The 24,547-nt window shown below is 45.9% G+C and overlaps 1 protein-coding gene across 5 annotated transcripts; it reads left to right on the plus strand.

The window, feature by feature from the left end:
* Nucleotides 1-336: 336 nt before the first annotated feature.
* Nucleotides 337-9,028, plus strand: CHTOP (chromatin target of PRMT1). 5 transcript variants are annotated; one of them, XM_082616502.1, is made up of 8 exons: nt 337-649; nt 1,136-1,207; nt 1,642-1,723; nt 3,072-3,225; nt 3,849-3,932; nt 5,790-5,976; nt 6,805-6,942; nt 8,622-9,028. In XM_082616502.1, exons 3-8 carry the CDS (start codon nt 1,659-1,661, stop codon nt 8,825-8,827), a joined length of 834 nt encoding a protein of 277 aa, XP_082472628.1. In that variant the 5' UTR covers nt 337-649; nt 1,136-1,207; nt 1,642-1,658; the 3' UTR covers nt 8,828-9,028. The 5 variants fall into 5 exon arrangements, with proteins under 5 accessions (XP_082472628.1, XP_082472629.1, XP_082472627.1 ...); XM_082616503.1 differs by having other exon boundaries at nt 1,136-1,177; XM_082616501.1 differs by lacking the exon at nt 1,136-1,207 and having other exon boundaries at nt 338-649.
* Nucleotides 9,029-24,547: the final 15,519 nt, after the last annotated feature.

Genomic DNA, 24,547 nt, shown 5'->3' on the forward strand with positions numbered 1-24,547 from the left:
CAATCCCTGGTCAGGGAACTAGATCCCACATGCTGCAACTAAGAGTTCACATGCCACAACTAAAGATCCCGCATGCTGCAACTAAGACCCAATGCTGCCAAATAAATGCATACTTTTTTAAAGCTTTTAAAAATAATCCATTTTCCAAAAATAAACATTGGTATGCCACTTGGCTACGCCCCTTCCTAGGCGGGGGTCTGAGTTTAATACAGACCAGGCCTTTGCTAAAGCCCCGCCTTCTCCCTAGGGCTCCGCCCTAATCCCGCGCAGGCGTGGCACAAATTTTCCGGCCCCTTAGTGGTGCGGCGGATCTGACGCCTAACGTAACTGCGTCGACGCCATTTTAGCCGGTCCCTCTCCGCACTGGGTGTGGCGGACATTTTGTTTTCGACACCGAGCGGGAGTTAACGGCAGCCGCTGTGGTGAAAGGCAGGAAAGGGCAGGCCGGTTAGCAGGCGGACGGGCCAACCGGACAGCCAGCCAACAGCAACGAACTAACCTAGCAATCTACCGCGTAACACATCTAACTAACCGCCCACCAAGTTAACCCGAGCCCCTCCACCGTCAACTCAGGTTCGGCCGGCCCCCGGCCCGCCTGCCGCAGCCGTGGTGGCAGCCCCGGGAGGAGCACTGGCGTCCGTTTCCTTCGGTACGTGTCTGTGGTGAGGAGGGCAAGAGTCCTGGGGAACGGAGGGGTCCGGCGGACGCGGATCGGGAGCTGGCGGGATATGGAGGCAGACAGGGTGTCCGAGGTGGAGGCCCCGGAGGGGGCGGAGCCGCTGAGAGGGAGGCGGGGGAGACCCCGAACTGGAAACTCGCCGCGGGATTGATGGAAAAGGTGGGGATTTGATGGAGTTAAAAAAGAATGTTGTTTGGTGGGTTGAGCAATGTTGGCGGTCCTGACAGGGCTTTGAGAGGGAAAGGAGATCAAAGGAGGACTATACGACTTTAGGGAACGTTGGAAAGTAATGGCGGCTTCAGGGTTAAATTTTGTGGAGCGCTCTCCGGGAGCGAACTCCCAGGTGAATGCCCATTTAGGGAAACGTTGCCTACTCCCTCCGTCCCCCAGCTCCGCAGGCCCTTGCTAAGGCTCCTACTTGATTTTGAAACTGGTATGCTTGTGTCATCTTTCTAGATCAGTGGTTCTCAGTTGCGGCTGCACAAGAGAAGCACCGAGGTAGACTTTCCCCCACACCCCCACTTCGAGGTAGACTTTTTTTTTTCCCCCTTCTAATTGCTGATCCCCAGACCTCACCATCAGAGATTGTGCTTTAAATAGTTTGCGCCCAGGCTTCTGTGTTTTGTTGTTTTTTTTTTTTTTTAAAAAAAAAAAAGCTTCTTGCAGCCAAGGTTGAGAAGGACCGCTCTAGATGAAAAGCCAGACTCTTAACACTTCTTTGGCTAGGTCTAAGTCTGCCATTTTGGAGGCTTGGGCAGATATTTTCTGTCCTGTGGCCTTGGAGTTTATTAGTTTGAGGTAACTAGCTTCTTAAGTTTAAGCACCTGAAATGAGTTTTGGTGTGATCATCAATAGGCACTGATACAGGCCTTTTCATTCATTTTTGGTTTGGGCCTTTGGCACTTGTTGAAATGAGGTGGTCATCATTCTCATTTGCTCATTCTGTCCATTGTCCTTTGTAGATTCTCGGGATTTGAAGATGGCTGCACAGTCAGCGCCGAAAGTTGTGCTAAAAAGCACCACCAAGATGTCTCTAAATGAGCGGTGAGGCAGCCAACAGCAACTTCAGCTCGTTCATAAGAAAACAGTACTTAAATTGGCCCTGGGGTCCAATGCACAAAAACCGGTTTTAAACTAAATACCAACAGAAGGCTACAGACCTCTGTTCTTAGTTGCATCGTATGTGGTACACAAAACAAATTGGGCGGTTGTTTCAAAACCCCTTATCAGTAGATTTTTATGTTATGCTGTCTGAAATATTTATCTGGTGGGATGTATTTTAAAAAGACTCCTCACACCCTCCCTTTTCTTCACTTTTTTTTTTTTTTTTTTTTTTTACATTGATACAGGGGTGGTGCAGCTCGGTAGCATGGTACCCTAGCTGCAGTAGGCTTGCTGCCCAGTCCAAGGCCAGCAGTGTTGTGTCTGGCCTGTAAGAGGCGGGTAGCAAGCTATGAATATGTCCAAAGGCCCTTGAATGTCATTCTTGGGCCTTGTAAGAGGCACTCGCTTTGCTCCATTTCACTTTCTTTCCATTCTGCTTTTAGTTTGTTTTTGTTTTCGATTCTTTTACAATTGAATGTTCTTCTCTTTCATTCCATTAAACTTACCTTGACAGGAATAATAGAAGAGTGTCTTCACAAGCTCTTAAATGATTAAGCTCATCTTAACTTTTTCAGAAGTAATCACTTAGAGTCAGAAAAAGTAATCACTTGACACTAAGAAAAGTTAAGGCATTGAAAGGCACTTTCTGTCTCTGAGAGCTTTGTTCATTGAGTGCCTTCGACCAGTGACTTTATTAAGTTGACGTTAGACCACTGAAAGATTTACTTATATTTGTTTGCCTTTTCTGAAGCATATGTACTTCTCTTTATCCCTTAGTGATACACTAATTCTTCATATTCACGTTACTACGTGAACAAATGTATGAGAGAATGTGATATGCTCTTACAATTTATGTGGGTGTATCATTTCCATGGGCTTTGAAGGTGCTCTAGTCCTTCCTTACATTTGCCCTTAAAATGCACCCTCAGGTCCCCAAAGGTTTTGGCTTGCTTTGTCTGTCTTTGAAACTACATCTTCTGTCTCTTGTCATCATATCTGCTTATTGCATGCTTTTCATACTTTGTACCTCTCTAAAAGCCGTTACCTGAGCCCTTGTTATCACTTTTGATTGAATGTGCTACACTTAGCTGCATTTCTAAGTTTCTGATTCTTGCAAGTTTGTGGAAAAGCAGAGGAGTCTTTAACCCACATCAGCCTTGATCTAAGTGTACCACTTTACTTAAAGTTCGTGGGATCTGGAGCTCCTGGTCTAGCAAGCCATGAAAATGCCAATAAATGTTTTGTAATAAAGCGTTTATTTAAACATCCATTTTGTTCGACCTTGAAGCTTTACTAATATGCTGAAGAACAAACAGCCGATGCCAGTGAATATTCGGGCTTCGATGCAGCAACAACAGCAGCTAGCCAGTGCCAGAAACAGAAGACTGGCCCAGCAGATGGAGAATAGACCCTCTGTCCAGGCAGCATTAAAACTTAAGCAGGTGAGAGAACGGGTCTTAATGCTCCAGAAGCAACTGGTGAGCCCTGTCAGGTAGTCCACTGAGGCTGTCAGGACGCCATGGATAATTACGAGGTGGCTCAGGGCAAAAGCTGAACTTCTCTGGAGGAAAGAGAAGTTAAGAGAATTCCCATTTTGGCAGGTACCAATAAGTAACTTTTTGTTGTCTTTCTCTTTTAGGGAGTTTGCCATCAAGGTGGCCTGTTTCTGTGTTATCAATGAGTATTAATCTCTTTTGTTCTCTGATCCTTTGCCCTTAAAACAGATTCACTGGCTTTTTCCACAAAGAAATTTTGGTTTCTGTTTTAGATGATCTTCAAAAAATCCTTTTATTTCTCATTAAATGGTTTACAAATGAGGGAAATGATTTTATACTTTCTTCCCTAATGCAGGGAGTCTGAAAGGCCTCTTAGTCAAAGGTTTTCAACGCTAAACAGTAGAAAGAGTGGGGTGACCCTCATCTCCACAGCACCTAAAGTTTTGTCAGTAAAGTAGAGCGAGAACACTGAGTAATTAATTTAAGAGTTAGCGGGTTCTCTTTCAAATTTCCAGTAAGAGAGAATCCTATTCAGACCTGAAATAAAACCTGCTCTTTATTATTCATAGACTTTATATGCAAGTCCGGACAGTGGCTGTGGAAGGATATGTCCAAGCTGTGGCTGGGCGTCTGGAGGGCGGTGCCATGCAACTGTAAGGACTTTAACTGGTAGCACTGCATGGCTGTGCATAAAATCAGCAGTTAAATATAACACCCTTCCACCCCCACCCTGAACCATTGGGCTCACTGACCAAAAATAAACAAGGCCTTCTGCTTCAGCTACCTTAAGCCTTGGAGTGGCTGCATTCATCCCAGACTCAGGAAAGCAGTAAAAGGTGCCACTGTTTTCTGAGAGTAAATAGTAAAAATTGTTGAAGACAGGTCTCTGACATATTATTCCAAAGGACCTTTTAACAAGAAGCTTGGAACAGAGGCTGTGCCGAAGAAAGTAGCCTCTAGAGCGCTGCTGTCCAATAGAACTTTCCACGGTGTTGGAAATGTTCTATATCTGTGCTCTCCAATACAGTAGCCATTAGCCACATTGACTATTGAGCGCTCAAAATGTGGCTAGTGCCATTGAGGAGCTTAAATTTTTATTTTTATTTATTTATTTTTTTACTTGTAATTTAAATAAGCCACATGTGGCTAGTGGTTACCTTAGCATACAGCACAGCTCTAGAGTGAAAACTGAATGATACAGTTGACATCCTTCAGCTTCTTTTCAATGTTAGAGACTAGTATTGGTGGCAAGTAAGGGATGGGAAGGGAGGAGAATTTCTAAGTACTATGCGTTCTCCCCTTAAAGCACAGATCTTGGGAGAATGTACTAGGGATGACTAAACACAAGAGACTTGGAGAAAGAAGTCCTGACCTCGTGTTGTTCAGAGCCTGCCCCTCTGATTAGAAGCAGTTTATGATCTCATGCTAGAAAGCTAATAATAATAATAACTCGCAGCATATGGTTGCAGAGAAAATGGTTTGTAGTCATTTGTGGGTGAAGCCTGAGGACGCATAATTTATTTTCGTTCATACTGGCTTACGGCGTTATAGGAGAACAGGTTTGCTAGGGCTTCGGTGGTGTTCAAGGCTACACAGTCACCCTTTCCTCTGAAGGAATTTAATTGTCTGAGATGTGGTCTTTGTAGTTTCTCTCTGAGGGACAGATTATTGAAAATTTTCTATCTATGGTATGTCCTTGTTCTCAAATGTAGCCCTGAGTTTTATGATTATAGCTAAACTGTCTTAATTCTAATGCAGGTTTAGCTAGCTTTCTGTGGAGATACATTTGAGTTATGTGTTTATTTTGAATTAAAAGTCATTATACTGACTTAATTAATGGAGCTGTTTGCAAAGGAAGACATGGAATTAACGGCTATTTAAGATATGTAAGGAAAGGAGATTTGACTTTTTTGTGTTTATTTACATCTTAAGGTAAAAAGTGGACCGTCTGGAGATAGATACTCAGAGGAAAAATGGAACACACTGGCCTCTTTGACTGAGAAATCAAACTTGTTCTTAAGTCACAAGAATTCAAATGAAATTGTAATTTAAACATTGCCCAGAGTGTGATGAACTTCCTATGGTGTTTGAGTAAGCCTTTGAAGACAGTGGTAGTCCTTGGGCAGGTATGAATCCAGTCCTGTCATTGTCAACTGGTGGTTCAAAAACAGCAGAATCTACGATTTGAAATACAGTGTTCTTGTTAAAACTTATGTTCCAAGTAGTGGTATATGACTTCTGTAGCCAAACTAGTGAGGTAATTTGTGGTGATGCCAATTTCATGGGACTATACTCAAGCTTCCTAGAAGCTCTGGATCAGAATTCTGCTTGTTTTCTACCATGTTCTGAGGCAAAGGCTTGCTTCTGGTTTGGGATCCTTATGACACCCCATGCAGGTTTATCTCCCGCCACACAGACATCTCACTTGCTTCTTTTTCTCTGCACTTTGAGTTGCTAAATCCCAGTGGATTGCTTTTTTGATCTCAATTCCCTAACACCTTTTCTTCCAGAAGAGCTTAAAGCAGCGTCTGGGTAAGAGTAACATCCAGGCACGGTTAGGCCGACCAATAGGGGCCCTGGCCAGGGGAGCAATCGGAGGACGAGGCCTGCCCATTATCCAGAGAGGCTTGCCCAGAGGAGGACTCCGTGGGGGACGTGCCACAAGAACCCTACTTAGGGGCGGGATGTCGCTCCGAGGTCAGTGCTCTGTACCTGATAATCGTCGGGCCCCACCCCCTTCCCTTTTCTCTTGGGCTGCTTATGGACACATTTGTTTAACATCTTTAAGCCTGAATTTGTATTGATACAATTAATAACTTTTGAAATCACGTATTTTTAATAGTGCTGCATGTCTTTTATCGATACCATTCCTTTTCTGATAATGTGCAATGGTGAGAGGGTAGGACCTGCGTTACAACAGGTAATTCATGTCATCTCCATTCCATTTTAAAACACCCTGCTGCTGCTTGAATCAAAGCACATTCAAGTTCTAGAAATAAGTCAAATCTAAGAAACTTCTTGGCCTGTTGGCCTATATATTAATTAATCATCTCTGTTCCTGGTTCTAGTGAAATACGCTATTACATCTGGAAAAAAGAGGACAAGTTGACCAATAGCACTTAGCTATCTATATGTTACATTTTAGGCACTGTTATACTGTTCTCTGTATAGTTCTTGTCCCCTACAAAAATGTATTGAGAGCAGGAACCATATCATTTATTTTTAAATATGCCATAATGCTAGGCACCTACCTGTGATTATTCAATAGATATTCATTAAATGTATATACTTAACTAATTGACTTAACTCCCAGCTTCTTCCAGAAGTGGATTTGTGGTCAGACTTGTTGAATTGATTGAATAAAGAGCAGCTTAATCCTTTCACACTCAGTGTGCAGCTTGCCCCACCCAACCTAAAAATTAACTGAATTAACTCTCATTTAACCCTCACCGCCTTCCTTTGGTTAGAATCTACTTTGTCTCTCTTGGATTTACCTGCATATACATTGTATGCCTCCTCTCCAAGGTCAAAACCTGCTCCGAGGTGGACGAGCCGTAGCTCCCCGAATGGGCTTAAGAAGAGGTGGTGTTCGAGGTCGTGGAGGTCCTGGGAGAGGGGGCCTAGGGCGTGGAGCTATGGGTCGTGGCGGAATCGGTGGTAGAGGTTAGTCAGCTACCAACTTCAGAGACTAGCTTCCCCTTATTTCTCTCCCTTCAAAACTCAGAGCCACCTTTCTGCACAGCTTCAAGTCATAGGCAGGCTTATTTGTTTGTCTTGTTTGTTTTATGAAACTGGCTTATTTTCTAAATTCACATGCTGGTAATGTGGAGGTCTGTCATGGGTTTTCCAAGAACAGTCAGGTATGTGTTACAGAGCCAGATTATATTCAGACTTCTTTCAGGCTCTTGCAAATTGTATTGCTAAAAATGACAGAATGGTCAGTTTGGCGTTTTATCTTTTTCTGTCCCTGACCCACCACCACACACCCCACCCCATAGCTCAAAACCCACTTTGAGTCTAAGAAGAGAGAAGAGGGAGATGTACAAAAACGAAGCAGAGTTAAAGAGGATGGTGAGACTTGGAGCTAGGTTTTGACTCTGAAACCAAGTAAATTCCAGATAAAGTTTGTGTCTATGCGAAACCAGAGATGACTTTTTTTGATCAAAGTAGAAAAAGCAAGATGATACTGTGTCAGTTAACTAACTGACTCTTGTTGATAATCTTACCTTGAGACTTAGTGATATTTGTCCTGTGACCTCATGGCCCAGACTGGAAGAGAGTTTTTAATGGTGTTGCTGTTAATGCCAAATCTCATGGGAGTTTTCTGGCTTAGAGTTAAGTGGAAAACTCCCAGCAACACCTGTCCAGGAAAAATAATATATATTCTTTTAGCCCCTGGGTATATTTGCTTTGGTCTTTTTAAAGTGTGTGGTGGGTCTTCCATAATTTATGACCTTGAAGTTGCCAGGGGATAATAACTATTGGGAAAAGAAATTTGATAACTGAGGGCTTGTTTTCTTCTCTCGCATTATATGTTGCTTGGCTTATTGAGTGAAGTACAAGCTAGTTTGGGTTTCAGGATGAAATAGCATGTTTCCAAATTATCTTGACTTGGTTTCTGAGAGAGACATCACAGGGATTGGGCGGGGAAGAGTCTGAAGTAGCTTTTCAGAAAGCTGGGTATGTTTTGTTAAGTGAATTGAAACCACCTCTCAGATAACCATAATTGTTAAAATGTGAATAGAATCGGGAGATAGAAATGGCTGGGACTACTCAAAATGTTTTTCCCCAATTCTCTTCATTGTTCCTATGTCAGAATAACTCCTCAGTCTCCTGACATAGGATCAGTTCATTAGGTTTGATAAATTTGAGGAGACAAGCTAATTTTTCAGAAAGGATCTCCAGTAAAGTTTAATTTGAAAACTGTCTACCTTCACACCCCTGTTTCTCTGTGCCCTTGTTACTTCCTCCCTATCTTACTAAATGGGATTATCTTTAATGTACTTGTATTTTAATTATAAACTTATAGCGAGTCTCAAGTTTTAGTTTCTCTTAGGAGAGATTAAGAAATTTTTAATTATCAGTTAACTATATTCCCTTACTTTGTTGATAGAAGAAAAAAATTTCAAATAGCATTTAGAGATGAGCATGTAATAAGGGATTCATTATGTGTGCTTTCCATGTGTTGCTTTCTACCCAGTGTGTTTCCTGTTTTTCCAGATTTTTCCTCTTGCCCTGCCCTTCAGCCTTTCTCAGCTAGGCCCCACTGCTCTAAGGGGCATTTACCATAGCACCAATTAAACTTACTTGTAACTGTTTTTCTTGTTTTTCCCTTGGGCCAGGTCGGGGTATGATAGGTCGGGGAAGAGGGGGCTTTGGAGGCAGAGGACGAGGCCGTGGACGAGGGAGAGGTGCCCTTGCTCGCCCTGTACTGACCAAGGAGCAGCTGGACAACCAACTGGATGCGTACATGTCAAAAACGAAAGGACACCTGGATGCTGAGTTGGATGCCTACATGGCTCAGACAGATCCCGAAACCAATGATTGAAGCCTGCCCACCCTCCTGTGAGACTCTTGTTAAAGTCACACATCTGTAAATAACCTTGAGATAACAGATGAGAAGAAACTTGATTGATGCTGGAAGGACCTATCATAATAGGCTGTGGACTGACTTGCCACCAGTTTGTGCATTTAGTGTGTTCCTTTTACTTTTTGATACTGTGTTGTATGAAACCCTTTTTTCCTCTGACTTGGGTTTTGTTTTGTTGTCGTTTGGGGTTTTTTTCCTTTGCCCAGACTTCTCTTTGAACATGAATGTGTTGGCCTTGTGGCTAGTACACCCTCCTCCCCGCTCTGCCTTCCCTCACTTGTCATATGCTTTGACATTCTGACATTTCCTCTGTTCATCTCCCGTGAAGAAGACCCAGAAAGAGCCCATCAGTGTCCCTCCATAATGTCTAGGTTTCTGAGATGCAATTCTGTTCTGCATCATCTTTAAAGAGCCTCTTAAAAGTGTTTAGAAAATCTGGAGCTCAAAAATGCATTCTGCCACGCTGATGTTTTAGTAAAGTAAATTAGGAATTTTGACATAGCTACAGGGCCACCTAACAAGTTACACAAGGTAGCAGCTCTGATTTGATTAAAGTTATTACCATGTACATTTACACCACATAACCAGTGTACTGGGTCAGGTTTGTGCACTTTCTACCCTGGAATGAGATTTATAAACTTTTCCTCTTGGCTTTGCATCATGCCCAAAGAGGGTATTTTTGGATTGGCTTACACCTACAAAAGAGTGGGGAAAGCCGTTTGGTTTGGCAGATGCTTCAGAAGGGAAAGGGCTGGAAATTGATGGCAGATATCTGGTGGGAGGGGTCAGAAGATATCCATGCTGAAATGCTACTATCCTTATGTTTATACCAGGCCGATCTTGGGCTTCATTCCTTGACTTTGTTTGACCCTTATTCCCCTTGAAGGTTTAATTAAGTTCAACCATATTCTGTCAACTGTTCCAGTTTCAGTAGAATCTTTTGTTTCTGGTTCATCATAACAAGAAATTGTTCTCTGAAATCCAGTCAGGACTTTCTCTTTATTTGTTGGGCTCTTTGAAATATTATGGCCACTATAACAATACTTTGATATACCCCTTGTAGAGTTGAGGGTCCTTCATAGTTGTATTAAAATTTGGGGTGGGAGGGGGATGTGACTTTGGGGCAGAAAGTGAACAATTTGCCCTCTTTTGAATAATCCTCGAGGTAAGATTAACCACACAAAGTAATGTACCAACACATTTGGTCCATAGGAAGCTCAAACATAATGGTCTCAGGAGGCAGTCGAGGACCCCGGCCCTGGTTTCCCTTTTCCTCTGTGCTGTTTAAGGGAAAAGAAGCTAACCACCTCTAATCAAACCAGTTGCCATTGAGCTACCTGGTACCCTAAACTGTTGGGAGGTTGTATGTTATTGTAGACTGGGAAGGAAATTTTGGCCAGGACAACCTGAACTTGAATCCCATTTGTATGACCTGGGCTACTTAACCTCTGGATTGTGAAGCAAGTTTAGTTGTAGAAGGGAGAGCTTGAAAAGACCAGGTGGTGTTAGGACAGAGCCATGCTGTCATAACCAATCTGACCCTAGTTTTGAAGTGTCTGTACTATAACTACTTAATAGAAGTGGACTGTGAGACTGGAGGTCTTTAGCCCAGACAAGTATTTATAACCTTTAATCGGAAAGAGTGAAAAAGGTATTTTTGTGTGGGCAAGGCCAATTTTAAGGATAGTTCCTTAGATCCCAAACTGCAGTCAGCCCCCAAGGCTCTTCTGTGGTAGAGGTGCTGATTGGCAGTGGGCAGGCTACCCCTTGCGAACTTCATATCCACCGGTAGCCTTTTGTCATCTTCCAGGGCCTCCAGAACACCTTCGGGAGAAAGGGAGGGAGCTGCAGGGTGAGAGTTCTACCCGCCAACCACACAACTTGGGATGACCCATCTCTGGGATTTTTTTCCCCAACCCTGTCCTTCCTAAATTCTTTGACCCTCCTTCAAGGTAGCTAACAGGTATGTGCCCTCAGGATATTTTTAATCTGGTGGCTTTTGGTACCACCCTCCATAATCCACTGAGATCCTCTGTGTAAGAATAAGGAGTGAAAGAGGCACCGCTTCTGAAGTTTATGCAAGGGATGGGGTAACCAGCTGAGGTAGAGATGAGGAGGAACCAGCGGTATGAGTCTGGGTCTCACAGGGCCCAATTCCAGTTCCATGGAGCCCACACCGGAGATCACCCTGTATACTTTTGGCAAGGTTCCAGGCTGAAAGCAAAGTGTTGAGGGAGTCAGGAAATGAGAGGTGAGGGGTGTACTGGGTGGCAGCAAGTGTCTGAGGCCTCCCACCACCGCCAGTCCATCCGCTGATGTAATTCCCTTGTGAGGGAGAGGTCCATTCCAGAACAGAGCTCCTGGATGCCTCAGCCCCTAGACTAAGGAAGAGAAGCTGGGGCCAGGATACTGGGTCCTTCAAGAAAGGGGAACTTCCCGAGGTGCCAGGTGTGCCTTAGCTGCTCACTCTCCTAGGTCAACCTCTTCCAGCTCAGGATTGCCCTGCCCAGGGTGCTTCTAGTCCCACCTCGTCCTGCTGACTCAGGGCTCCTAGTGCCCACAGGTGTCTGTCCAAAAGGACCTGCCCCGTGTCCTCTACGCCCATCTCTTGCACTGGCCCAACTTGCAGGGTAGTGAACTAAGACCAGGTTGGGGCTGCTGTTTCTAGCACCTGTGTGATCTTTACTAACTACGAAAATGTCAAGCAGATCTAGTGGTCAGGGGACCCTGAAGCATCCTGGGGTGGGGGGCGGGAGGGGGATTTACCTTGTGGGTCCCAGTGAAGATGGGCAGTGAGGTAACCACTGGAGCTTAAGGCCCCTTCCCTTTCTGCCTCCTCTATATCCCTCCTACCACTTGAAGAATTCCTCCCCAACAGTGGGCAAAGGAACTTCCCTACCACTCATGGACCCTCCAGCTCCGCTCACTGCTCACTGCAGTTCCCAGAGTCTCCTTGAGGCCTGTGCCCACTTCTGCCATCCTCGATCCTTCGTGAGTGTCCCGGGTAGAGCAGAGTGGGACAAAGAGAGTCAGCCTGGCTCCTGGGTCAGCCTTTCACTCATTCAGCCACCGTATGCTAAGGGCTTGCCATACAGACACGAACAAGGCATTGTTTGTTAGAAAGGCATTGGGAGTACAGAGAAGAGCTTGATGAGCTAGAATATGAAAGTCAAGGGAAAGTTTAACAGAGAAGGAGGGAAGAATATTCGAAGGAGAGGGAACAAATACAAAGGTGCAGGGAAAGTGTGTTCAGTGGTCCTTCAAAGTAGGGTGGGAGACACAACTGATCAGATTGGGTAGCCTGGAGCCTAATTGTCTGCTAGAGGCCTTAGGCTTTATGCTCTGAGTAGTGGGGAGTCATTGAGGACTTCAAGTAGGAGAGTGCCATGGGATGATTTATACAGAACGGTGGTAGGAAGTGAAAACGGGCTAGAGGGAGGACCATGGAGATTGGGAAACTATTAGGTTAGTCTAAAACAAAACAGAGTTGGCCTGAACCTGGGCAGGCCACACCCTCAGCAGTTTCCTAGCTCTCTGACGTCTGGGATGCCTGTCAGCACAAGAGACAGGAGTCAGGGGTGGCCTGAGCAACCACTGAGAAAGCACATGGCATATACTTCTCCCTGGCCTGCTCTTGTTTGTCTCCTTAGTGTCCCCGTGTGGTGACCCCATGATGCCTGATCTGCCAACCAACCCAGCCTCCACCACAGCTACCCACTCCCTATGACCTCATACCCTGGAAAGAGCTAAGCTTCCAGGCAGGAGGGGCTGGCAGAGGACAGGCCTCCAGCCCCCGTAAGTCCAAATGGCAGCACTTGCCTCCCCTCATCCAGGCCCCCTGCATCCTTGTCAGGTAGTTTCAGCTAATACCCACCCACCAGCAGTGAACAGCAGCCAGACCAGCACTGTAAATGGGGCAGGCCTAGGGGTTGGCTCCTAGAAGGGAGGCAAGGGGCCCAGAGAGGCTGGGACCTGGGAGGAGACCTGGCCTGGCCTGGCTTCTGTGTCCCTCTCCTCTTCCCGTGGGCTGTCCTGTCCATCCCACTGCAATCCCAGCCCTCCCACTACCTCTCGCGCTGATTCTGCAGGCAACGTTGTTACCGAAAGCTCGGCCTCTCTGTACACCGGTGCCAAATCCAATCTCGGAGACAGAGTTTTGGGTGAAATAAAAAAGACAGCTTTACTACTTTGCCAGGCAAAGGGGACACACTGGACTTCTCCCTCAAAAAACTATGTGTCCCAACCCGGGAGGATTTGATGAGGGTCTTATGTGGTTCAGAGGGGGGGTCTCTGCCAAGATTAGGGTGTGAGCAGGACTGGCACTCCCTTAATCTCCTCTCAGGTGGTCGGTCTCCTAATCTTGATGAGCTTCTCTGGTCCCTTTAATCTTGCCTCAGGTGGTTTCTTGGCAGCCCCTCCCTTGATTAGCAACTGTTCGAATCTGGAACTCAGGGAAGGTCATGGAGGCTGAAGTCTTGCCTACAAGAAATGGGGGATGAAAGGGCCTCCATGGCTGGGAGCCCCACAGGGCCCCACTCGGTTTCAATGTGAGAAGGGCAAGGGTGCCCAAGCCTCCAGTTCCCTGGGTTCCGGGCACCTTTAAGGACTCACCTCCAGCTCTCTCTCACCCCGCAAACACACATATAGACACAGTTGTCACAGTGGAGGCATGAGAAATGGAATATTTCCTGCCATATCAGTAAACTAATGATGTCACAGTCGTCAGCTTGCAGCCCTCCAATGTGAGCTGGTGAGCCCTGAGGAAACTCAGGGCTGAAAAGAATACCTGCCATCTAGCAGCCATCAGACTGCAGCCACTCCCTGTGGTGAGCCCTGAGGAAACTCAGGATGTGAAAATACAGGATACAGGCCCCAGATAGCTGAAGTGCATATCAAAGGAATGATTTCAGTGAGTCCAGACTCTTGCATCTTCCCATACATAGAAAAGCACTAAACTCCTTAACTTGGGATATCTGGTTTTCTTTAACCATAATCTTTTGATGTTCCCCGCTACCTGCCCTTTGTTGCAAAATATCTGTATAACCTGGCTCCCCGCTTCGCCTCCGCTGAGCAGTTCTCTCAGGGTTACTTGAGATGCTGCCTCCCAGGCTTGAAGTCCTAAAAATTCCTGCTGAATAAAACATAACTCTCAACTTTTAGGTTGTGAATAATTTTTTAAGTCCACAGGCATATCATCTCGTTTCTGACCCTGAACCTTCCCCAGGCACCACCTCCAGCCTCTTATCAGGAAATCATATCTCCAGACTCCTTATGTTCTGTCTCCAACTTTTAGCTGGTAGTGTTAGGGTTAGAGTAGGATAATCAAACAGTTAGCTCAGAAACCCCATTAGGGGATTGTAGATAGAGAGAAAACTTCAGGGGGCTTTGGGAGACCACAGTAAGATTAATGATCACTCAAGAAATTAATGGGAAAATCCTGCAACAATGTGGGCTTGCTTGACTCATAAACCAGAGCAAGTCATTTAGCATCAAAGCCAGATTGGCTCGCTTAACAACAAAACCAAGCTAACTTGATTAGCAACAAAAGCATACAACAGAAGAATGAGACATGCCCCAGAACAATTAAACAATGGTGACATGAGACCCACATCCTTCCCAGTGAGCTCAGTAAGTTAATGACCCACAAGACATGCTCTTTTGCCCCTAGGATATGCTCTTTGCACACAAAAAAACAATCATTATGGAAAGGGAAAGACCCTCATTGTACTGAGACCTGAAATAATTTTTCCAAAGTGCCATGACAGTCCTGGCCTGACCATGTAGGGACAAAACTGCCCAAACTGGAGGAGGAGCTGATGATGGAAGCGTAACACCTACTCAAGAAAGACAAAGAAGGTCTTCTCCCCCTCCCCTCTCTTCCTTTGATTAGAAAAATGTAACCCACTAAGTTCTTGGGGCAGCACAATGCTCGCCTGCCTGCTTGTTAGCCTCACAAGCATCCTATTCTAATAAATCACTTCTTATCACTTTGCCTCTCACTGAATTCTTTCTGCATTGAGACGTAAAGGACTGGAGCTCTTCAGAGCCCCCTGAAACACCACCTATCTGTTTCAGTAGTGCCAGTGGGAGAGGTGTTGCAGGTGACCTCTGGCTGCCCTATTCTCCTGCCTGGGTGGGCTCTCTGACCTTACCACACCCATTCTAGTGACTTGGCCAGGCAGGATGACCCCCGAGGGTGGAGACTGAGGCCCAGGATGGCTCTGGAACCTGTGATGGTGGCAGCAGTCTACCACCGCTAATCCCCAGACAAGGGCCTCTTACTGTGTAGGGCAGGCAGCACAGTAGACCTGGGGCAGCTATGGCTCCATGAGCCCTCTTTAAAGGATTCTCTTAATTCTCCATTTAGGCTTGATTTATTTAATTTCTTTACCCTTTAGTGTAAGATGATTATCAATTTAAGATTTAAACACATCTTTGGTGTGATATTATGAGGTATAAGAAATATATATTTGGGGCTTCCCTGGTGGCGCAGTGGATAAAAATCTGCCTGCCATTGCAGGGGACACAGGTTCAATCCCTGGTCCGGGAAGACCCACATGCTGCAACTAAGCTTGTGCGCCACAACTACTGAGCCTGCGCTCTAGAGCCCGTGAGCCACAACTACTGAAGCCCACGTGTCTAGAGCCCATGCTCCGCAACAAGAGAAGCCACCACCCGCACACCACAACAAAGAGTAGCCCCCACTTGCTGCAACTAGAGAAAGCCCACGCGCAGCAACAAAGACCCAACACAGCCAAAAATAAATAAATAAATAAATTTTTAAAAAAAGAATATATATTTGGTCGTCAGCCCCAGTTCCTGGCACAGAACTCCTAAAACCCTTAGAATTTCCTGTGATAAGTGCAATAAAGGTATCTTTTATTATATTAATAAGTTGACTTTTGGAAAGCTCCAGGTAACCTAAGGGCGGAGGGGGTAGTTGCCAGGGGAATCAATCAAGTGGTTAGAGGGTTGGAAATTCCAGTCCCACCCCCAGACCTCTGGGGAGGGCAGAGGGGCTGGAGATAGAGTTATGTCAATGCGTTATGTTAGTGGTTTGGACCTCACAAAAGGATGGGGGCCGATTGCCAGGAGAGCCAACCTTGTGATTAGAGGGATGGAATGTTCAATCCCACCCCCAATCTCCATGGAGGGGAGAGGGGCTGGAGGTTGAGTTCAATCGATGGTCAATGATTCATACCTATGTAATGAAGACCTCACAAAAACCCAAAAGTGTTGCAGGAAGGGGGACCCCTTTCAAGGCAAGACAAGAGTGGGCTCTTGTCTTACACTGAGAAATGAATTGTCCAAGGAGACACAGGTGCTGACAAAGCAAGAGACTTTACTGGGAAGGGGCGCTGGGGCGGAGAGCAGCAGGGAAAGGGAAACCAGGAGAACTGCTCTGCCACGTGGCTCGCGTCTCAGGTTTTACGGTAATGGGGTTAGTTTCCAGGTTGTCTCTGGCCAATCATTCTGACTCAGGGTCCTGCCTGGTGAGGCGCGTATCTCTCAGCCAAGATGGATTCCAGCGAGGAGGATTCTGAGAGGTTGGTAGGACATATGAACTGGAGTCTCCTCTCTCCTTTTGACCTTTCCTGAATTCTTCCCGTTGGTGGGTAGCTTGTTAGTTCTGCATTCTTTACCAGGACCTCCTGTTTAAGATAATTCATGCAAGTGGTTACTACAGTGCCTGGCCAGGGCAGGCGATTTCAGTCAGTCGTTCCCCTAACAAAAGGACTGAGAGCTTACAGAGCCTCCTTGACCTTCCCTGAGTTCCAAAGTGTAGATTCAAACAGTTGCTTATCAAGGAAGGGAGGGAATGCAGAAATGAAGAAAAAGCAGTCAAAAAACAATAGTGCACCATAGGGCAGGGTTCTGGTTCCTCCTCAAGGGATATACATAACAAAATACCTTTGAGTTCTTCTGCTGGAACAAGGCCCCCACCCAGGTGGAGGATGGTGACTTCAGGCTGAGCACAAGACTCCTGGAGCACCACCCTATCATCTCACCACCAACCAATCAGAAGAGAGTCTGCACACAGCAGAAGATAAACAAAGACTCTGGACCCCTCCCCAGATGATTCTCCCTTTAAAAACTTCATGGTCAAAGCAGAATCCTCGGACTTAATCTTTGGACACGAGTCCACCGTCTCCCTAGGTTGTGGGCCTCCTGAATAAAGCAAGCTTTCCATTCCTACCAGCACTTGTCTCTCCAGTATTGGCTTTGGAGTGGGGAGCAGCAGAACCTGCGTTCAGTAACGCTAGGAGGGGGTCGTGGGAACCCCTGACTTATATCCAATCTGTCAAAAGTACAGGTGACGGTCTTCCCTGGTGGCGCAGTGGTTGGGAGTTCGCCTGCCAATGCAGGGGACACGGGTTCGTGCCCCAGTCCAGGAGGGTCCCACGTGCCGCGGAGCGGCTGGGCCCGTGAGCCATAGCCGCTGAGCCTGCGCGTCTGGAGCCTGTGCTCCGCGGCGGGGGAGGCCACAGCAGAGAGAGGCCTGTGTACCGCAAAAAAAAAAAAAAAAAAAAGTACAGGTAACAACCTGGGCTAGGGATAGAGACTGGTGTCTGAAGTGGAAACAGTGGCGGGGTGGGGGGGTGGGGGGGCACTGGTGGCAGTCATAGGACGATCTTTAACCTGCTGTGGACAAAGAATGTCCTGCCTTTTCAGTAAACAAAGGATGTTGAGGCCATCAAGACCTTAGCCACTGCAGCTGTGCGAGGGTGCACCCTGAGGGGATTCAGGATGGAGAAAAACAGGATACTGGCCCTATCCTTTGATAGTTAAGGGGTATATCAAAGGAATAATTTCAATAAGCCCAGACTCTTTCATCTTCCCATACATAGAAAAGCTCTAAATTCATTAACCTGAGATGTCTGTTTCTTTAATTAGCCATAATCTTTTGATGTAGGGGTTTTTTGTCTGTTTTTGCAGAAACTCCTATATAGCCTGGTTCCTCCCTTACCTCTTCAGAACAGTCCCTCAGAGCTATCTGAGGAAGCTGTACCTCGGGCTGAAGCCCTCAGTAATGCCCCAAATAAAACATAATTCTCAACTTTTAGGTTATGCTTTTTTTTTCTCAGTCGACACTGGAATCTGACGCAATCTCCGGTAGTGTCAGAATTGAGTTAAATTCTCGGACACCCTGCTGGTGTCTGAGAATCGCTTGTTGAAAGTGTGGGGAAACCCACACAGATGTTGGTATTGGATCAAAGAAACCAAAAGACGTGGGGATAAGAGACACACACAGTGAAAAAACTTATCTGGGGGCTTCCCTGGTGGCGCAGTGGTTGAGAGTCCGCCTGCCGATGCAGGGGTACACGGGTTCGTGCCCTGCTCTGGGAAGATCCCACATGCCCGCGTAGCGGCTGGGCCCGTGAGCCATGGCTGCTGAGCCTGCGCGTCCGGAGCCTGTGCTCCGCAACGGGAGAGGCCACAACAGTGAGAGGCCCAAATACCGCAAAAAAAAAAACAAAAAAAAGAAAAGAAAAAACTTATCTGGAAGTCTTGGGTTAAATGAGTTCCCCCGAAATGTTCTGAAGATTTACCCTTTGGATTTTGTGTGTGAAAGCACATCCTCTAAGGGAATTTCATTTCAGGGGGGACACCAGGTCAGCAAATGGAGAAGAGAGAGGAGATGACAGAAAGCTAGACAAGAAAGATAAAAGAGGGGGACAGTCCTCCTCAGCCTCCACCCTCTGACCCCTTTGGGATAAGCAGGGGTCCTGGGGTCTGACCTGATCCTGGTCTGAGGATGGAGGATGTGGAGGTGGTGGATCCCAAGCACCAGTTAATAAAACAGCAGGGGTCTTCCCTAGTGGCGCAGTGGTTAAGACTCCACGCTCCCAATGCAGGGGACACGGGTTCAATCCCTGGTTAGGGAATTATATCCCACATGCATGACGCAACTAAGGGTTTGCATGCCACAACTAAGGAGCCCGCAAGCCACAACAAAGGAGCACACCTGCCGAAACTAAGACCCAGTGCAACCAAATAAATTAAATAAATAAATTAAATAAATAAATTAAATAAATATTAACCAAAAAATACAGCAGGAATCTCAGGCCTCCTGGCTGCCTGCCCCTTCCCCACTCCCACCCCTACTGCTGCCCCTTCAGCTCTGCCAGTGAAGCATTGTAGGGCTCCCCAGACAAAGTTCTCACCTCCCAGAAATCAGGGTAGACCAGGCAATACCCATCCCTTACCTGGACCTGACTCTCAGGTCCCCCTCCATAGTTAAAGCCGTCACCAGACATCATTCAGTGCCCCACTACAAACAGGAAGGACCCTCTGACAACCCTGAGCACCCTCCTGCCACACTCGGGCTCCACGTGGGATGTCGGGGTCCTGCTAGCCTGCCAGGGAGAGAGTACAGTGTGGCTGTGCAATGGATGTGTGCCTTCCCGCAACAGACCCCTCCCCCATGTCCTCTGCCTGCCTCCTCTTTTTTTTTTTTTTTAAGTGTTTTTTTTTTTAATTTATTTTATTTTTGGCTGGGTTGGGTCTTCATGCTGCATGCCGGCTTCCTCTAGTTGCAGCGAGCAGGGGCTACTCTTCGTTGCGGGGCCCGGGCTTCTCATTGCGGTGGCTTCTCTTGTTGCGGAACACAGGCACTAGCCACGTGGACTTCAGTGGTTGTGGCACGCAGGCTCAGTAGTTGTGGCTTGCGAGCTCTAGAGCACAGGCTCAGTAGTTGTGGTGCACAGGCTTATGTGGGATCTTCCAGGACCAGGGCTTGAACCCCTGTCCCCTGCCTTCGCAGGCAGATTCTTAACCACTGCACCACCAAGGAAGCCCCTGCCTCTTCTTTATGAAAGTTGTAGTCTCCCAGGCCTCCCCTGGGTCACAAAATCCTAGCTCAAGAATTAATTAGTGAGGGAATTCCCTGGCGGTCCAGTGGTTAGGACTCTGCTTTCACTGCCGAAGGCACAGGTTCAATCCCTGGTGGGGGAACTAAGATCCCACAAGCCACGTGGCAAGGCCAAGATAAATAAATAAATAAACAGTACAACTTTAAACATTAAAAAAAAATAATTAATGAGTGAAAATGTAGGGACAAAAATAGCAGTTGGGCCAGGAAAACTGGTAAGAATTTATACAGTAAATCAGCCATATGCTGGTCACAGAATCTTTAGTTCCCCCCTGAAGTACCTAGATAAAAGTATCTGATGCACATTTCCTGAGCTGTTTTACAGATGCTAAAACCCCCACCAAATAGAAGAAGTTAACTACTTGATGACCATGAGCTTGCAGTCCCCAGACCAGCTAGAGCATGAGGATTGATAATGTTAACCCCTGTGACACCACCCTATTACCTCACCATCAACCAATCAGAGAGTTGTGCACATTCTGATCACATACGCTGTGACTCCCCTCCCTCACCTTTCCCTTAAAAACTCTTCCCTGAGACCCTTCGGGGAGTTTGGGTCTTTTGAGCATGAGCCACCCTGTTCTCCTTGCACGGCCCTTGCAATAAACCTCTCGCCACTCCAAACAATGATGTTTCAGTTTGTTCGGCCTCACTGTGCATCAGGCACACAAACTTGGGTTTGACAACAGCTGTACTGCCTGAGCCAGTGCAGCGCTCAGCACAGCACAATGCAGAGGTTTCTAGTGGACATACTCCCAGACCCACCTTCAGGTAGCCAGCAAGGAGGGGGCAAGTCAACCTAAGCTCTTAGAGTCGGTTGAATCGGCAGATGCGGAACCCATGGATACGGAGGGCCTACTGTAAAAGCGATTCCTTAAAAGTTTGGACAGTAATTGCAGTGGAGCAAGAAAATCTTCCTGTTTGGTTTTTCTCCCAAGATAAAAACCTGCGCAGATTTGAAGGCACTTTTGCCAGTGTTACACAGATGGTTCAAACTTTTTAAGACTCTCAGAGTCAAGGTTTCTTTTCATTGAAAGTATGTGAATATATCTCTGTAGCTACAGTCTGTATTCAAACTACTGGAATAAAATATCTGCCAGTCAAAAAAAAAAGGGGGGGGGGTAGACTTCCCTGGTGGTCCAGTGGTTAAGAATCCGCCTTCCGATGCAGGGAACACGGGTTCAATTCCTGGTCAGGGAACTAAGATTCCACATGCAGCGGGGCAACTAAGCCCGTGCAGTGCAACTAGAGAGAAGCCTGAGCGGCACAACTACTGAGCCCATGTGCCACAACTAGAGAAACCCTTGCGCTGAAACTAGAGAGAAACCTGCACATTGCAATGAAGACCCAGGGCAGCCAAAAAAAAAAAAAAAAAAAAAAAAACGGGTTGGTTGGGGAGCTCGGAGACAGAAGAGAGGGGGAGTTTTTATGACTGACATCTTCAGCCTCTGTGGAAAAGCTAAGGACCAGAGGACTACTGCTATGTGATACTGGTGCAAGCAGGGAGGAGGCGGGGTTTGCACTGAGTACCTTGTGCCATGATGCCTGGAATTTGATAAGTGTTTAGAGAATGAATAATTGAACCAGCACTGGCCTTCAACCTGTTTCCAACTTCAGGGTTTCTGGAAGAGCCTTGCCCAGTCTCCCTCACCAAGGTGTCCAAGGAATCAAGAAAAGATGGATTCTAGAGTCCCTTTCAGCACTTATTTTCTCTGAGCAGGGTTATTATGTAATCTGACTGATACGTTAGTATGCAGGCTGACCTGGAGGGTACAGAGACTAGAGGCAAGAAGATCAGTCAGGCGGCTGATACAATGCCCTCTTGAGATATAAGAGCTAACTCAAAAAAAAAAGCTAAGTCAATGTGATAAGGAGTGAAAAGAAAAGCATAAAAACAAAACACAGAGTGATTTTCTTCAGAGAATCAGCCTTTGAAGTAGGATTACCAGATAATATACTAAAAAATTATTTGTTTTTTATCTGAAATTCAAATTTACCTAGTGCCCCAGAGTTTTTTGTTTGCTCTGTTTTCTAAATCTGGCAACCCTACTTCAAACAGTTACCTGAAAGGGCTGTGGCCTAACTTGGGGGCTTCCTGTCTAGACACAGATCATAAACCTCTTTTCCAGCCAAGGCCAGCCCCTGTTCTCTGTCCCTGGCACGGGCCTCAAGGACTTGGCCCTTTTTCCTTTCCTCTTCAACATTCACACCGCTTTGTCCCGGGCTTCCTCTTCTGAAAGCCTGATTATGAAGCAGGCTGCCGTTGCCCTAGCTACCCCCCTTCCTTGCCACTTACTCCCCAAATAAGCCCCCAGCCTCTCCTGAAAGTTTTACCTCCAATCACTAGAGGGAAAGATAGAGGGAAACAAACACAGTAAACAACAAAAACTGTACAAGGCTTTTAGGGTTTCCCTGGTGGCGCAGTGGTTGGGAGTCTGCCTGCCGGTGCAGGTACGTGGGTTCGTGCCCTGGTCCAGGAGGATCCCACATGCCACGGAGCAGCTGGGCCCGTGAGCCATGGCCGCTGAGCCTGCGCGTCCGGAGCCTGTGCTCCGCAACGGGAGAGGCCACAGCAGTGAGAAGCCCGCGTACTGCAAAAAAAAAAAAAAAAAAAAAAAGTTGCCACAGTTGGGGTCTCAGGTTTGAAGCTGCTGACCACCACTCTCCCACAGTGATTTAAACACCTTTATTCCTGAGGACGAAACTGTCAATGAAAAAATTAATCAATAGTTAATCTAAGAAATGGAAATGGAAAAAGAAATAAAATGGAAAATTTTATTCAAACCAACCTGAGATATATATATATATATTTTTTTAAACATTTATTTATTTATTTATTTGGCTGCACCGGGTCTTCACTGCAGCACACAAGCTCTTAGTTGCGGTATGTGGGATCTATTTCCCTGACCAGGGATTGAACCCAGGTCCTGTGCATTGGGACCGTGGAGTCTTAACCACTGGACCACCAGGGAAGTCTCCAACCTGAGCATTATAAGCTGGAGACAGTCTTTCAGAAACTCTGAGGATTGTTCCAAAGAGCTAAGGTGGGAGGCTAGGACTTAACATGATTTTGATGAAGGGGTATGTGCAATCAAGCTCACGTCTTGGTAGATGGTGACTGCTAATTCTCCAGAAATAGAGATCTTAGTTATTGGTTTAGTGCTTTTCTAAGAATGGGAAGATGCAAGAAACTGAGATCATAACATTTTCTCCTGAAAACACATAACTGAAGGCCAGTTCTGCCAGTTTTCCCAGAGCATGAAGTGCCTCATCCTGATTCTAAATTCCTTTCAGGGTGTACTGCAGGTCATTGACCGCAGTGGCTAATGACTTGATTCTTATAGAACTGGCTAGTGGGCAACATTCTTTATTTTACAATCCTCTACCTTTCACTCTTTATTTCAACCAAGGTTTGGGAGGCATTTCATGGCCAGCTTGTTTCATGGTGCTAGGAATGCTCATTCCCATGTCAGGCAAGGATTTCATTGATAGGCCAATGTGCTATTACTGGACTAGGCCCTGTAAACAGTAACCAAAAGCCTCTGGACTGTCTGTCTTACTTGTCTGTTATGGTCTGGATAATGATTTGCTCTTGTTGTTTCTTCCTATATCTAGAGTTACACTATTACAATCATTGATCTTATAGAACTATATATTTGGTCAATTGTTTCAAGTTGCCTAGTCATCATTATTTTTATTGGAGGCTCAGTCACACATTTGGTAATGCAAGAAACAATAATCTTGTAAAATAGGCAGAATACAAGTAACATAGTTAGTAACATTAGTGAGGTAATAAGTAAACATTTAAGCTAAGAAATTCCATTAGGTATCTCCCCAGGTCATCTGACCTAGTCTGTTTTGCAAGCAATCTCTGTCATTAAGGGAAATGATATATTGGTATTGTACATAAAGTTTACCAAAGATATCTGCACGTACAAGGTGAGTGGTGGGTCATCCTGATGCCTTACAGGATTGAGAAAGGAATGTTATCTTCTAAGGAGTTACATGGTTGGCGTCAGAGGAAGAAAAATTTATCTTATGGTTGAGCTGGTATTTCTGACATTGGAGAGATCTGGTTAACGCATAATGCAGATGCACACTGCACACTAGAGGGAAGAAAAGAGGTCCAAACAGGGAGAACTTTTTTTTATTAGACCAGCAGGGAATTCCCAAGCAGAGAACATTTTCATGTTTAAATTTTTCTTGTTTGCCTTAAAATAGGAACTTTATTTCATCAAAGCTCAAGGCTGAACATTCTGGTGCCCATTTATTGTGAATCACTGGAACACATTAGGGCTTAAAAGACAGAGGGCTGTGCCTCTTGTTGAGAATTGAAGAAGAGACGTAAACTCTCTGGAAAGCCATGAAAAACAAAAGAAAAGTAGGGACACTTTTTTTTTTTTTTTTTTTTTTGTGGTACGCGGTCCTCTCACTGTTGTGGCCTCTGCCGTTGCGGAGCACAGGCTCCGGACTCGCAGGCTCAGCGGCCATGGCTCACCCGTGTCCCCTGCATCGGCAGGCGGACTCTCAACCACTGTGCCACCAGGGAAGCCCTAGGGAAACTTTTTGAGGGTAGATAAAATAAAAATATGGAAACATGCAGGTTAAAAACAATTTTTCTTACTGTGGCAAAATCTATATAACATATAATTTACCACTTTAACCATTTTTAAGTGTACGGTTCGGTGGCATTAAGTAAACTCACATTATGTAACTATCACCACTACTAGTCTCTAGAACTTTTAAATCATCCCATACTGAAACTCTGTATCCATTAAGCAACAAATCCCCATTCCCCCTTCCCC

This window comes from Mesoplodon mirus, assembly GCF_964341445.2.
Source record: "Mesoplodon mirus genome assembly, chromosome: 3".
Lineage (NCBI taxonomy): Eukaryota > Metazoa > Chordata > Mammalia > Artiodactyla > Ziphiidae > Mesoplodon > Mesoplodon mirus.

Excerpts from the sequence above, each read along its gene's own strand:
- CHTOP (XM_082616502.1), top strand. The coding sequence starts at position 1,659 with ATGGCTGCACAGTCAGCGCCGAAAGTTGTGCTAAAAAGCACCACCAAG. Across the intron at positions 1,724-3,071 it reads AAGATGTCTCTAAATGAGCG|CTTTACTAATATGCTGAAGA; the intron begins GTGAGGCAGCCA and ends TCGACCTTGAAG. Across the intron at positions 6,943-8,621 it reads TGGCGGAATCGGTGGTAGAG|GTCGGGGTATGATAGGTCGG; the intron begins GTTAGTCAGCTA and ends CCCTTGGGCCAG.